This window comes from Semicossyphus pulcher, unplaced genomic scaffold (assembly GCF_022749685.1).
Source record: "Semicossyphus pulcher isolate SPU_LCO1_2020_fin unplaced genomic scaffold, fSemPul1.0.p SCAF_14, whole genome shotgun sequence".
Classification (NCBI taxonomy): Eukaryota; Metazoa; Chordata; class Actinopteri; order Labriformes; family Labridae; genus Semicossyphus; species Semicossyphus pulcher.
Window position 1 is genome coordinate 11,748,054 of NW_027211648.1, and position 14,498 is coordinate 11,762,551.

General features: G+C 43.1%; 1 protein-coding gene across 1 annotated transcript in view; it reads left to right on the forward strand.

Annotated features, from left to right (window-relative positions):
• cdin1 (CDAN1 interacting nuclease 1) overlaps nucleotides 1–14,498 on the forward strand; it is a 57,326-nt gene that overhangs the window by 21,687 nt on the left and 21,141 nt on the right. The window contains exons 7-11 of the mRNA XM_069662036.1: nucleotides 4,463–4,542; nucleotides 5,475–5,524; nucleotides 6,976–7,043; nucleotides 9,014–9,079; nucleotides 9,269–9,374. Coding sequence (XP_069518137.1) covers nucleotides 4,463–4,542; nucleotides 5,475–5,524; nucleotides 6,976–7,043; nucleotides 9,014–9,079; nucleotides 9,269–9,374 — 370 coding nt within the window. The remainder of the gene's footprint in view (nucleotides 1–4,462; nucleotides 4,543–5,474; nucleotides 5,525–6,975; nucleotides 7,044–9,013; nucleotides 9,080–9,268; nucleotides 9,375–14,498) is intronic.

Below are 14,498 nucleotides of genomic sequence, written 5' to 3' on the forward strand. Positions count from 1 at the left end.
ACAATAAAAAGCCAAACCTTTATTTTCATTACAGTTGAATCTATCCGTGTTAATGATGTCATCAAATGCATTATGAAAAGTGTATGTAATGACTTATAATGTTGAATTTAACCAAACTGAACGGAATGAAAATGTGTAAAAAGTTTTTAGTTTTTAGTTTAAATTAAAATAAAAACTGACTTCCAATTGATTATTGAAAGTGAAACTGATGTGACCAAAACCCAGTGAAGGCCGTAATTGAAAAGCAGACATAACTGTAAGACAATTATTCACCCAAAATGATATCTTTAAATAGTTTGAACTGGAAGGGACGGATATTCTAAGTTGATTGATGATGATGATTTAAAGTTTCTTGTCATTGTAAACAGCCGCGTTGTCATCCCAGCTCCATGTCAGTAGATACCACCTCTTAGAAGTCACTAGCAGGCACATTGGGGGAGCTCCAGCTCTTTCTCTCCCCCTCCTGCTACTATCTCTTCATCTTTTCCTCTATTCCTCCTTTGACAGGACTTGATGTGCCTCTAGATTTAGACATACTTTTTTTGAGGAGGCAATTTTGCTAGCTATTTGACCTTTTCCATTTTCCCAAGGCCCAGCTCCAGATTAGATTGCCGCTCCATGTTTTGTAACTATGTGATTCAACCGCCTTTAAGATTTATTGTCACATTCCTTTACAGAAGCCGTGTACGCCGGGTTATAAATGTCCCGCGTTTGATGTTAACACTGTGAGAATGTAAGCGTCTGCTATGATCTTTCGGGTTCCTCGACAGAATTCATAATAGCTTCGGAGTTTTGCAGATCAGACGTGTTGATAACTGAATATTGTATTATGTTCCATCCGGTAAAATCTCAACTTTCACCATGATTGTTATGGATCCTCTTCTCTTGTCTTTAAGTGCTCCTCTTCTCTTCTCCTCACCTCTCCGCCGGCGTATATATGCTGCCTTTCTTCAAATAATGAGAGCGAGGGCACTTCATTAGCAGGAGGGGATTGAGGAAGGAGGCAAAGGCAGGATGAGTGTGTGTTTTTTTTTTTTCTGTGCGTGCAAGGGGTGGGTGCAAAAGGAGGTAAGCAGCAGCGTGGCACTTCACTTGACAAGTATACTAATTACTCCTTTTCAGCAGAGAAGCTCCAGTCAGCCTCTGCCACAGTCTAATGGCCTGACCTAGGAAGCCTCTTTCCCCAGCAGAGCCTCCCCAGATCTACTATTACTACTGCTACACACACACACACACACACACACACACACGCAGAAATGCAGAGCCTCATCTCAGTGCTATCAGGGAGAATCAGGTGGAAGCAGATCAGTTCTGCCCCAGTAACCTCTTCAGGGACTGGGCTCCTCCTGCACGGGAGATACCACCTCATATCATCAACTAGCACCTACACACCACCACAGATACTTAGAAAAAAAACACATTTATTCCCCTCCTCTTTTCTCCCACTCTCTCTCCTCTCCTTTTCCCTCTCTCTCTCTTTCCCATCTTCTGTTTTTTTTTTTCAATACGGGAGGATAAATTTAAAAGGAGTAAATTGGAAAATCAAATGAGGGCTTTAGGCAGCCGCAGAGATTTGCAGAGCTGTCGGCCAGCGTCGCGGAGCCTCATCCATCATGTCCCACAAGTAGTCAATTCCTCTAGTATCTGTAAATGTTTTCAGATATTAGCCAATTTATATGCTCCGAGATTCATCATGGAAAATCAGCTTTAGCGGCGCACATTATCAGGACCTGTCTCTCCCTTGCTCCATGAAGTTTGATGAACGAGTGCCCCTCCACAGCTCAATGGCTTGTGCATGGGGAGTGTACGGGGGGGGGTTATGTGTGTGCATATAGAAGAAACGGGTAAGAGCCCCCCCCATCTGGGAAAAAAAAGTGGGTTTTTTAATTAATAAACAAACTTGCAGAGGAGCTCATCAGTGTCAGGCGCAATAACAATCGTCATCCGTTATTGTTTATTACGGTCCTCCCTCAACAAATGTTGCCATCTAATGAGGTTTCTCCGCATTTTTTTGCGTTTGAGATAATGACTTTTTCACCCCGGTGGAAGGAAGAGCGCTTACAAAACGACACAAGTAAGCAATAGGAAATCAAGCCAAGGTTACGTCGCTGTTACCTCGCTTCCTGTCTTGTTTTTGGGGTTGCATGTGAAAACAGGCTCGTGATTTGTTTACACTGCTTGTTTTCTTTAGCAAATCCCAATGGAGGCGTAGCGTTTCACATCTATTATTCTCCTCCTCTCTGTTCTTTTTTTTTTTTTGTTCAGATGTTGACGGTGTGATACGGCGCCTTAGTCAGAATTTATACCAACATGCGACAATTACAGTAAATTTGGTGAATGTTTACAAGGTGCAAAGTCGCGCTGCAGGGCTTTGTTCCCCGCGTCTGGTGTTCTTCAGATTATGCTTTTTATTTTCCTTGCACGTGTTTTATGTGTGCGCCTGTGTGTGTGTGTGTGTTTTTTTTAAAAGCATGCCCTGTATGTGTGTGTGTGTGTGTGTGTGGCAGAGAGGAGCTCAGGGTGTCACAGAGGAGTGCTGCCGTGCAAGGCGGGGGCGTCTTTAATAAATGTATGCTGATGTTGGAGGCTGCAACGATGCGAGGGATGCGAGGGCCCTGTTGTTATTTACTGCTGTGTTTGTGCACAGCAGCGAATCCCGGGCCTGCAAATGGCATTACAGCCTGTGATGAATGAGCATTAGGGTAAACTCATTTTAAAAGCATCCTGATTTATTAGCCGCCCGGCCTTCCATTTTCATCAGGTCAATGCTTGGCTGAAATTCCACAATGTCAGCGCCAAGGTCACCTCTTTATGGCTATTTTTAACCCCATCGCTCAAAGGGTGCAGCAGAAAGGGATCCTATCACTTATTACGGCCATCCACCAAAAACATCAAAGCTCTGAGGGGGGAGACGAGGAGAGAGAGTCCTGGAAGTGTGTGTGTGTGTTATGTGAGAGACCAAAATGTGGTGGTGGTCAACCTCCAATTATGAGCGCTAGTAAGACAAGAGCTTTAATGGCTGCTGTTTGCCTTCAGGGAGGTTTATAACACACTACTGTTTTGCAGAAGCAGCGTCAAATCTATAAAACGACCATTAGGAGGAGGGAAAAAAATCAATCAAAATGCCATTAAAGTGGAATAAGTTGCCAATATTGCTGATGTGGTTGCGGGTCCTTTGATTTTCCTTCAGATTATTAGGCACAGTCGAGTAGTGACTTTGTTAAGGGAAACCAGTGTTGTTGGGGAGTAATATGTCTCCTGGCTTCATAAAGTTTGCTGCCTCATATTTCCCGCTTTATTGATTATCCATTATCATTTGTCATGAGGTGTCCTAACTCAAGGGGAAAATATAACCCTCTTTCTTCACCGCCCGCCTGCCCGCGCTGCTCTGCTCTGCTCTGCACAGGAGCGCGGTATGGATCTGCGTGTGAAGGTACCAATCTCCGAGAAAAATGAGCAAAGAAATAAAGCACAGCCCTGTGCCTCGCAGCTCTAACGGGGAGTGCGAGGTTATGGGAGTGCTGTGGCTGGGAGAGAGTGAAACAGAGAGGTGTGTGGGGGGGGGTGTGGGGAGAAAGATGGCAGAGAAAGATGGAGACAAAGAAGAAGGAAGAGAAAGAGAGGAGGGAGCGCTGAATGGGCTTTGTTCTTCTCCGCCCTCCTCCCTCTTAATCTCAACATAAGGTAGATGAGGGATAACAGCACTGTCGAGGAGTAATTCCTATGAAAGAAATGCAAATGTTCTTTGCAACACTTTTCTCTTAATACAATTCATTTTTATCTTAATACATCTTTAACTTGTTGTTTCTAACAGTTACACACTTGTCCTAGATGAGCTTAGGCATCCCCATGCAGCGTTGCTATAGGCACCATCCATGCCTGAAATGTGAATAGAAACATTCCCCGCATTGTCTGTGATGCTGCACGTCTGTCAGCACCATGTATCACTAAAATGGCGCGCCTCAACCATTTCGTCACACAATGATACAATCCATTGAATCCAAATCTTTTTAAGAAATGATTTAAGGATTTTTTTCGCTGTCGCAGTAGCAGCGAAATCAATCCAGCGGGCTTTCCCTTTTCCCTGATTTATAATGTTGGTAGAGCAAGAACGGGGATGAGAGATGCAGAATAGTCAGCGTTCATAACGTAGATAAACTGCATGGGGCTCCTGTGCTGTGGACTGAAACATTTATCTATAGAAAATCTGTGAAGACACCAAGCAGCCTTCTAATGGACTCGTGTGGAAATACTGCGCTAACAGTGGCGTGAATTACAGTATGTCAAACCTGTCTTTGTCTGTGCAGTCGATTTTCGCTCTTTGCTCTCAATTAGAACACTTTTTTTTTACATTCATAGGTTGGACAAGATATAATGCTTGATTTAATTTGCATACTAATATTATTAAGGTGATTTTTGTATTTGTTTCTCTCCCTCTTTTGCTTTCCTCTCTTGTTCTCAGCCTCTAAAACGGTCCTCAACAGCATGCTCAAAGAGCCCTCATTGATTCCAGACCAGATTTTGGCCAAAAACATCTACCAGGTGAGAATTTCAACGTTTAAAGGGGACATATTTTAGCTATGCAATCAATTTTCTGTTATTCTAACATGTTTTTGAATCTCGTTGCTAAAGTTTGTTTACATATTTGAATGTAATTATAAAAGAACAAGCCGTTTTAGGTCAGACCTTAGCCACGATTGGCTGACAGTATTTGAAGTGACCGCGTAGCCCCTCCCCCACGTGGACGGCCACACTGCGCTGTCACTCCAAAGTCGTAGAAAACATGGCTGCTCTAGGATCGATTATTCGGCCTTATATGTACGAGCCAGAATTGCCAGGAGGTATCTGAATGGTAAGTTGGAATCTCGACAACGACTTGACGACAAGCTAGAGCAAGAAGGCAGCCTGAGGTGAATGATGGTGACTGACGATTGGTCGATTTCAGCGAAAGCAAGGTTCTACGTAGAAACTCGCAGCTGTTCTGAACGGCCCAATTTAGAGGCGACCTTTTTAAAGATGTCATTTTTGAAAAACACAGAATTATGCAGTTTTCTCACACCCAAAAATGTGAAACCCACGAAAATCCATTTAAAAGATATGGCCCCTTTAATAATTTGTTTTTATCTAATGTCTCTGAATTTTGTTTTTTCAATTTCTTTCGGTTAATTTAAAATCATTTATAAAGTTTGTTGCCCCACATTTTCCATGTAGCAAATGTCCCGATCATGTACAGCGAGCTTTTAAGTGTTTTTGTACCACCTGGCTGACAGACGGCATCACCCCGCTCATGTTTGCTGATGAGGTCACGTGAGAGCCGGCGGTCATGCCTGCCAATCTGCCAGCATCTCCTGTGTTTTCTCCTTTTCCCTGCACTCTATGGTCTTCCTTCCCTTCACCTCACCTCCCTTTCCACCCACCCACCCACCTTTTTTTTTTTCTCCACACGCCATAATATTTCTTCCCCCTCTTTTCAGTGCACAATAAATGACTGCTGTTATGGACCGCTGGTAGACTGCATCAAACAGTATCCTATCCCATAAAATTTTAAGCCTGAAATTGACGAGGAGCTATTGAAGGGGATGAGATGTGTCTGGCTTCACCTGACATAAAAGTTCTGCTTCACAGAGGAAGTGTTTCATCCTGCCTGCTATCCCACCATCACCCATACAGCGGCTGGAAGGTGATGGAGGGGAGAGGAGGAGGAGGAGAGGATAGGCTGATCTTAATGCATCTTCATGCTCACACAGTGGATCAGACAAGAAAAAAATCAATACCCTTGTGGTGTTTAATGTAATCTTTTGTTTATTTATTTTAACCCTCATGATTTGTAATTTTGTGTAAGACTTTTTAAATCATTCTTATTTGGATTTCATGTAAATTTGATCACTCTAAGGACATTCAGCACCATGGAGAGCTCTGGGCACATGTGTCTGATTTAAAGTATTAATTTCGATCTTATATAAGTATGTTCATAATTTGGTTCTACTCCTTTTATTTACAGTGTTTCTATTACCTTCCTATGCCCAATTAAAAATGCCCCTTCCCTGTTCAGCAGGGACTGGGCCTTGACTAAAGGGGCAGAGAGTGAGTCCAGACTATTTAGGGACAAACAGCTGGGAAGCAGACCAACTGAATCCTTGGGGAGGAGACTTATTTGAATAAGTGTTAATGTGTGTGCTTGCATGTTATTGTATTTGTCCAAGCTTTCATCTGTGTGGTGGGGTTGGGTTGTTCTGTTCATAGCCAGTCAACCCTGTCCCTTCCTGCCCTCCTTCCACAGCCCCCCTTCTTACCTTTCTTTGGCTGTCCTCTCGTCAGAGTCAACTTAAGAGTCTGTTACTCTGCCAGAGAGAGTTCATGATAACCGCCCCTCCACTGTGTGCTTTGAAAGAAGCAAATATGAGCATATATGATATTCTACCGGATTCCTTGCTGCAGCTTCAAGCAGCATGCATCCTAATGCAAGACGGCATTTATTCTAAAAGCATTTTTTCTTCAAGGATTTTAGAGGGAATGAGTGGATCAGCTAGTCCAGGCACTTTATACATTTTGCCAAATTGGCATTTGTTTCATGTTCCTCATTTAGGTAATGCACTTTGGAGATTTGCTGTGGAAGCAGATTAAAGTTGAAAACTCCGACTGTGCTCTCAAATACATCGGCAAAAATAGACGTGCTATTACTTTGCATTGTGCGCCAGTATAAGAGACGGCGTACTAAAGTCATGACGAACATACACATGCACATTTCAGCTTACATCACCGCACATGCTGACCATTCTATCATTTCTGTCGTAAAAAATTTTCCAGTTAAATACATGAATTTTTTTGCTACAGAAATTTTATTTTAATTTTTAATTTAATTAAACATTTTGACCCCTGTTTAGATCACGCTACCCTAACCTTTTGGTGTTTCAGTACACATGGTATTTGTGTTCCTGTTGCTATATGTTGGAATCCTTGACTCTGTATTCTCAGCGCTATTGGCCAAGAGCATGAGGTGCTGCTACGAGACAAACTGCAGGAGAGGAACCTTTCCTTCCTAGGTAAGCCATGTTTGACCTTCTCCTCACATTTCTGGTCACGGCAGTGTGGCCTTTTTGTAAGCTTAGTAAAGAACGACCTGGACGTGACTGATACTAGCTTCTTGCTGTTTGTAAATCAGTAGGAGATAACATCCACTGCATCGAATACCTGTGGATGTTGATGCACCAGAATACAATGGATATTTAAAGGGGAGGTATTATGCTAATTTCAAGCTTCATATTTCACTCTGTGATGCCTGTGGAGTAGCTTAGCATCATTTACAGTTTAAAAAACTCTTACATTGGTGCTCTGTACAGGCCCTCATACAGCCTCTGCCTGAAACAACTCAGTCAGCTCTGTCCCTTTAAGAAACCCCGCCCCTACAAGCCCACTTTCTCCTGATTGGCCAGCTCTTTGTGACGTTACAAAGTGTGCCGTGTAGAAAAAACGTTGTGAAACCTTTCGGTCACAGCAGCCTGCAGACTGAGCTGAGGAGCCTGGGGATTACTCCAACATACTTTTACCTACAGATTTGAAACTTCACCCACGTTTAGTCTGGACATCCAACATTGTAAAGTTATATATGTGTCTTAAAATGTGAAACAGCATAATACCCCCTCTTTAAGTCAGTCTGGCCGTGGCTGTGTGGCCTATCTATTGGCTTAGTAAAGGAAGACCTGGACATGACTGATGCACTGGATGTTATCTCCTATTGATTGGCAAACACCAAGAAGCTCGTATCAAATACCTTTGGATGTTAAAGCACCAGAATATAATGGATATTTAAAGAATAAAAGTAGGTCTAGATATATCATATTTACATGAGTATTATGTTGTCACCATTCAGGTATCTTTGCCTGTAAAGCCTTTTTTAGCCAATCATATATTTGTTATATAGATTGTTCTCTTAATACCTTCTTCTTTCCTTACAGCATTGTCTTGTTCCAACAATATTAAATCAAAGTAGAGTGTCCAGGTGTGAAATTGTGAAACAGATTTTTTAACCCTCCCTTCCTACGTTACCCCCCCATCCCATCACCATCCCCTAGGTCAGATGAGTGATGAAGGATAAAAGTCATTCCCTCTGCCATTAAGACCATATCATTTATTTGGACCTGCAGTGCTGACCTTTCCTCCGAGCTGCACGGAGGACTGTTCTAAAACTGTCAGAGTTCGGGCGGCACGAGGGCCACAGAGGCCGCCTCACCCCATCTGATGAATGAATTGGAAATAAGCTACCCAACAGCGGGGATGGCCCATTAATTTTAATCAAAGGTGATGTAAAAAGGCGATCAGGGCACACATGACAATGTCAACAGCCCAGTAGGTATGAATACAGGCCCTCTGTTCGCATACACAATACCACACCCTGGATGCCCCTCTCTTCCACAGACCTCTGGCAGCCTCGCTGACCTCCCTCAGCTCTCCTTCTCCCCCCTTGGCTGATGCTTCCTCCTCTCCACCGCTGACACCGCCACCCTCCATCTCTTCTCAATTCCCTTCCATGCCCCATTAGTTGAGCTTGGCTGGAGACAAAGAGGCAGGCCCTTGGAACTGAATGACCTGGTCAGCCTGAGATTTAATGGAGAAATCAGGTGTTGGAGGGATAATGGCCGAAGCGCACCAGAAGTCAAGGACAATGGCTGCGGCCTGCGCAGGCAGGGGTCAGGCTCACAGAGTCTATAATGCCAACCTTGTCCCCTTGCTGTATATTTTATAAAGCTCTGCCAAAGCAGGGAGCAGCTCTGTAACTGGGCTTTACGGGTTTTTGTGCAACCACAGCGAATGTGTGGCAGGTGTAGTTAATGGTTTTACTGTGCTTGCTGTCCTCTACTGTTATTTCTTCTTTGCTAACACTAAGGGGTTTTGTTACCAGTGAAGGTTGTTGGGTTAGCCGCCAGTGATTGATGCAGCGGAACTGCAGTGAAGAGTAAAACTAACTGCAAAGTCGAGAGTCGGATGTTAAAATTATGCACTTTATCTTCTGCAGATGAAAACCAGCTGAGAGTTATGGGCTACGACAAAACACCCGATATCATCCTGGAGGTTCCTATAGGTTAGTATTTACATTTCTAATATTTCATCTGGAAAAACTGCCTGTGAACTTTTTTCAGACAGGATTATTTAATTATTAAAACATTGTTAACTTGATTTGGATAGGATAGGAAATGTCACTTTTCCTTTCTGGATGTTGCTTGTGTGGCCTTATCGTCACTGGTTTCCTGAGTGTTTCTCTGTCTTACAGCCGTGGAGGGTCACATCGTACACTGGATTGAGAGCAAAGCCTCATTCGGAGACGACCACAGTCATCGCACCTACCTCACCGAACAGTTCTGGAGCTACTGGAACAGGTTAGTTTTGCACTCTCACCTCTTTATACAACGTGTTTGCTTTATCTTTATAACATGTTGAAACTCATATTTCCCACTTTGCATATTGTTTATTTCTCCTTTTTGACCACAACCAAATACCGTCAGTGTAATAAAGGCAACCCATATTTCTTGTAGCACCACTTCCTCCCTGGCAAAGGCAATCGCAATACTTTCACATCCACTGAGCTTTGCCTGATCATACTTGATTCTTGAGAAAATATCATTTTGCAGATACTCTTTCTCTTCACACTCTAAAAACATAAAGCTGACAAGGAGGTTTTAAGGTTCTACCCCTTTTATTTTGTGATTAATGTGCTCGTTCTTAGAATAAGCCTGAAATGGCCTGTAGTGTTCCAGCTGTTCAATAAATTAAACAGGAAGGTGTTTCTATTTCAATACCAGCAAATTATATTGGCTTTGAGCACCTGTCATACACGTGTTCATCACTCATCATCCAAACCATTTAGCGCAGATATCATTGTTATTTTGGCTTCAAGTAGAGCTACTTTTGTGTTAAAACGAACACACACACACAAACACACACACACACACACACACACACACACACACACACACACACAGGGACAGGAGAGTAGGGGGTCGCTCACACATGGTCTTTACATCCCTGCCTCCCTTGGCAAGAGGTTCCAGTCACCAATTTGAAAAGTCGCCCACACTGCCTCCTACGCCTCGCTACGGCCCCGGCCCCCCTCAGCCGTGACGGCCAGCTGACATGTTGTGACATGGTGCTGGAGCGCCGGGAGGTTCCAGACCCCCAGGCACAGCCAGACCCTCTCTTTTCTCTCTTTGATTTTTGTCATCATGGCGCCTGGACGGTACGAGATCAGGGCCCAGTTTTAAACACAGAGAGGGAGCTGTTTGTCGTGAATCAATTCTTCAGGTATGGTTTTGTATCAGATTAGATCGATAGATCAAAACACACCCTTTCAAAAAGTGTGTTAAACCTAATCTTCTTTCTTTTTCTCGACTCTTAAAACTCCGGATTTCTTGGGAGACATTTCACAAAAGATGTAACATTAATTTGTACTTTAAGCAGTAGCTTCTAAGAACGTTTTAAAATGTTTTTATTTTAATACAATACAAAGAAAATAATGTTTCCAGCTTCAGAAAATGACTTCCTGAATTTCACTCTGAAGCTGCCAGCGGAACAATCATTTGACATTCAAGGAAGATGACTCATCCAATATCATTAAGCAGTTAAAACGCAGGAGATGAGGTCAAGGTCAAAATCAATGGTGTGTTTTATTTTCTCGGAGTAACACAGTTTTATTTGGAAAGGGCCTGCCTCCAGAATAAAGCGCTGTCATTGAGTATAAAGGGCCCATCTTTGATGGTAACCATCTTTGATAGGCCTCATTTAATGTTCTTAGAGAGTTAGTGACAATAAAAAGCTTTGCTTAAGCTCCAGAACATTCCTGGACCAGGTTTAATGAGGAAGCACTTAAATGATTGCCGTCTCGGTCAGTGTCGGTCAAACTTAAAATAATTTGCTCATTTCACTTGCACCACAGGCAGCACGACATGAAGATCAGATGTCTCCATGAATATTTCTGTGTAAGTCGACGTTCTTTCTTCTTTTGGATTGAGGAAAGTGGCGTCACGTCTTCCTCTTTGGTACTCGTGGCATTAGTTTACAGTAGGTCAGAATATCAGAATACTAACAGGCTGACTGGACGGTTAGGGTTTGATACAGCCTTACATATTTGCCCGTGGCTGTCTCTCATTGATATTCACTGGGGCGGCCTTGTCCGAGTGTATTAAGGAACTGACAAAGCAGATCCCGTCATGTCAGCCAGCAGCCCGGTCAGATAAACATTGTAGTGTCAAAAAGAGAAAAATGTCACTTCCTTCAGACGCTACCTTTTCCAGCACCCTTGTAATTTTTAATTGACATTTACTGCTGACATTTGAAAACGTACCTCGTCTTTCTCTTTATCGTCTGAGGTACAGTCGTGTGCGCACATGTGCACGCTCGTGTGTGTTTAAGTGAAGGGAGTGAATTTAGGGTCAACGCTTTGTAGTCACAAAAACAAACCAAGAGAGAAATGGGGGGGACAAGAGAGTGATGGGGTGACATCACCCTCCTTTCACTTCTCATTAGCTGGATTCAGTTCCTGAGACGAGCCCTGAAGCGCTGATGTTTAGGGTGTTTGTCCATTCCTTCATTCCTCAAACTCGCATTTCAGTGCACCACTCCGCTTTCTTTGACCGCCCTTGGAATCTCGCAGCAGTGGTTGTAATTACTTCATCGCCCCTGATTGACATTTGCAGTGATTTGCTTATTTTTCATGAATTCCCTCTTTGCTTTAACTGAGCTGCTTCAGCCATCGCTTGTGTTAATTGTTCTCCGTTTGCCCTCGAGCGCTTGCAGAGTGAGCTATGGGGACATGTTTTTGTAGACGGGAAGAAAAAACATAACTAATTTTCCCTCCAAAGCCCTCACCAACTGCATTTATCATCCAAACAATAGTCTTGCCAACACACTAACCCCATAATGAACCCCTCTTCAGTGGAGTGAGGGGTAATGACGCTTCACCTACAATGCTCCCAAGAAAAAAGATAAAACGGAGGCAAAAAATGGAGAGAAAAACGCTCTTGTGCAGAATCAAACGGCGTGTTCAGGCCCAGTGCCTGGATGAGATGGTGGAGCAGCAGCGATTGGTGTCTCCCAGCCATCAATCTTAGCTGGTGGCGTTCCAGAGCCGGCGAGCCCTCTGCTCTGACGGATGTTCACATAATTGAGTTATCCATCTCGCCCAACTATCAGAGTTGCATAAAAATTATTCACCTGCTGGTGAATATTAAACACATAATGAGCCTCTTGTGTGTTTTAGGAGAAGTGGGTAAGGTTAAACACAGCATGTAATGAAATATAGACCCATGTGTGGTGCCACGTTAACTGCCCCTCCTTGATTATGGTGTGCTTAAATCAATTATGGTTGGCAAAGTTGGCCTCATAAGTCTCCGAGCAGCTACTATAGTTGTGCCCTTGTACTCGTCTGATTAGTTTATCTTATCACATACTTAATCCAGTCCAGATTTGGGGTTTTTTGTTGTTGCTAAACACAAATTATGACCATTATTCTGAGGTTTACTTACTTCATATTGTCAATAATTGGAGTCCTATGTAAGGCTCGTCCTCTGAAATGGAGGTTAAAAACAAAGAGAAGTTCTGATACTTGGTAGATGGATAGAAAGATCTAGAGATCAATAGCTGCACATGCACACCTTTTTAACAACTGTTTACATGGGGTGTGATCCATTAGGATCTGGTGTTTACATGCAGCAACGCATTTAATCAGAGCAACCATGTAACATGCGCTCTTTGTGCATTCAGTTCGGCACGTGCTACATCAGCTCAAGATGGAGATCTATCATCTGTTCAGCTCAGTAGTTGCCATTGTTCTGTTGCTGTTAAGCAAGGAACAGCGTGATACCAACATATTAGCCAGCAATGTATGAGCCTTATCTAGCGTCCGTCTCAGGCGCGTTCCGTGTGCACCGCGACCTCCAGAGTTGATCGCGTCCATTCAAGTCAATGCTCGTGATTCCACAGCACGTGCCGCGGTCCGTCTCCGGCGTGTCCCAGAAGCGTCTCTCCGCTTTGCACCACTAAAGATACGCGGCGAGTCTATTTTTGATCGTTCCAAACAGGAAGTCAGACAAGAATACATCATTGGGCATCCGGTCATTTCAAAATAAAATACCACTGTCCGGTAGCGACTCCTGTTTTTGACACACTGAAATCTTGAAAAAAGAACACTTTTAATTAAGTAGTGTACTCAGCCATGGGAAAAGCACAAAAATGATGGAATGATCTCCAAATGAGCAGATAATCAACCTCGGAGGAGCAAGCTGAACTGTTTGTGTGTTTGCTCTGTTTAACATCGATGTTATCGCGTGATTTCGCAATTCTTGCGCGATAGACATTAAAAGGACATCCAAAGGACAGACACAGGGCAAACCTCTGGCTACAAGGGCTCCACTTAAACTGATATAATGCTTTCCTTTTGTATTTTTATTTCTCTCGTCTAGACTCAGCTGTTCGCATTTGTTCTCTGAGAAAGTCCACACATTATTAATTTGGTAGATTAAGAAGGATCTTTATGGCCCTTTAGTTCAGTCGTTGCAGCTGTTTTGTCGCATGAAAGAATCAATAGCGTAAATCAGAATATACTGTACCAAAGAACAAAGCTGATGATAAGGAAATATGTAAGGTTAAAAAATTCTGAGCCTGTTCCCTATTTTCCCTCCCCCAATCCAACACAACGGCCAGCCTGTGTGTAAATGAGCTTGGACGCCAGCGCGCCCCCCACCCTCCCCTCCCCAAAGCAAATCAGCTGTGAGATTCGTAAACTGCAAATGTGTCAGAGTTGAAAATGTTAGCTCTCTTAATGGAGGCTTGAAAAGGTTAGATCTGATAAAAAGCTGTCAGCCATCCACGAAAAGTGATTTATGGCAATATAATGGGACAGTATGCCTCATTTCTCCCTCGTGTGAAATGGGGGTTAAGACTTTTGGGTTTGCCGTTATACATCATGTGGCTTGACCACTTGGAAATTAGTTGTTACTTTAGAGCACGCACATGTATTATGTTTTCATCTGGCTCTTTTGTTTTAGTAAAAGCCTTGTAGATAATTTATGCCCTCCTATAATTACCAACAGAAAATTCCCATGCTCCAAAAGTGCATATTGGCCTCCATTTAAATATGTTTTTGCGCCAATTCGATTAGTGCTTGTGCTTTGTTGTAACATTTCTTTGATGCACACAATGGAAAGCAAAACAATTAATGAGGAAGTCGTAATTCTGAGCGCTCTCACCAGACTCTTCCTCCGACATCGTCACTAATCTGCTCGCAGACATGTTGGCTAATGAATAGACACGAATCTGATTTATGCTCTGTTTCATATTAGTCGACACAGCTGCAATTAGACATCTTGAGGTCTTTGTGAACTTTTTCCAATTATGTCTGGAACTGTGTGCTGCGTGAGTTTACGGCTTAAATTGCATAATTCTGTTATATTCTCAGAAACGTCAATCCGTCTGCGACGTGAAATTAATTGTTTGATTCGAGATGTTGT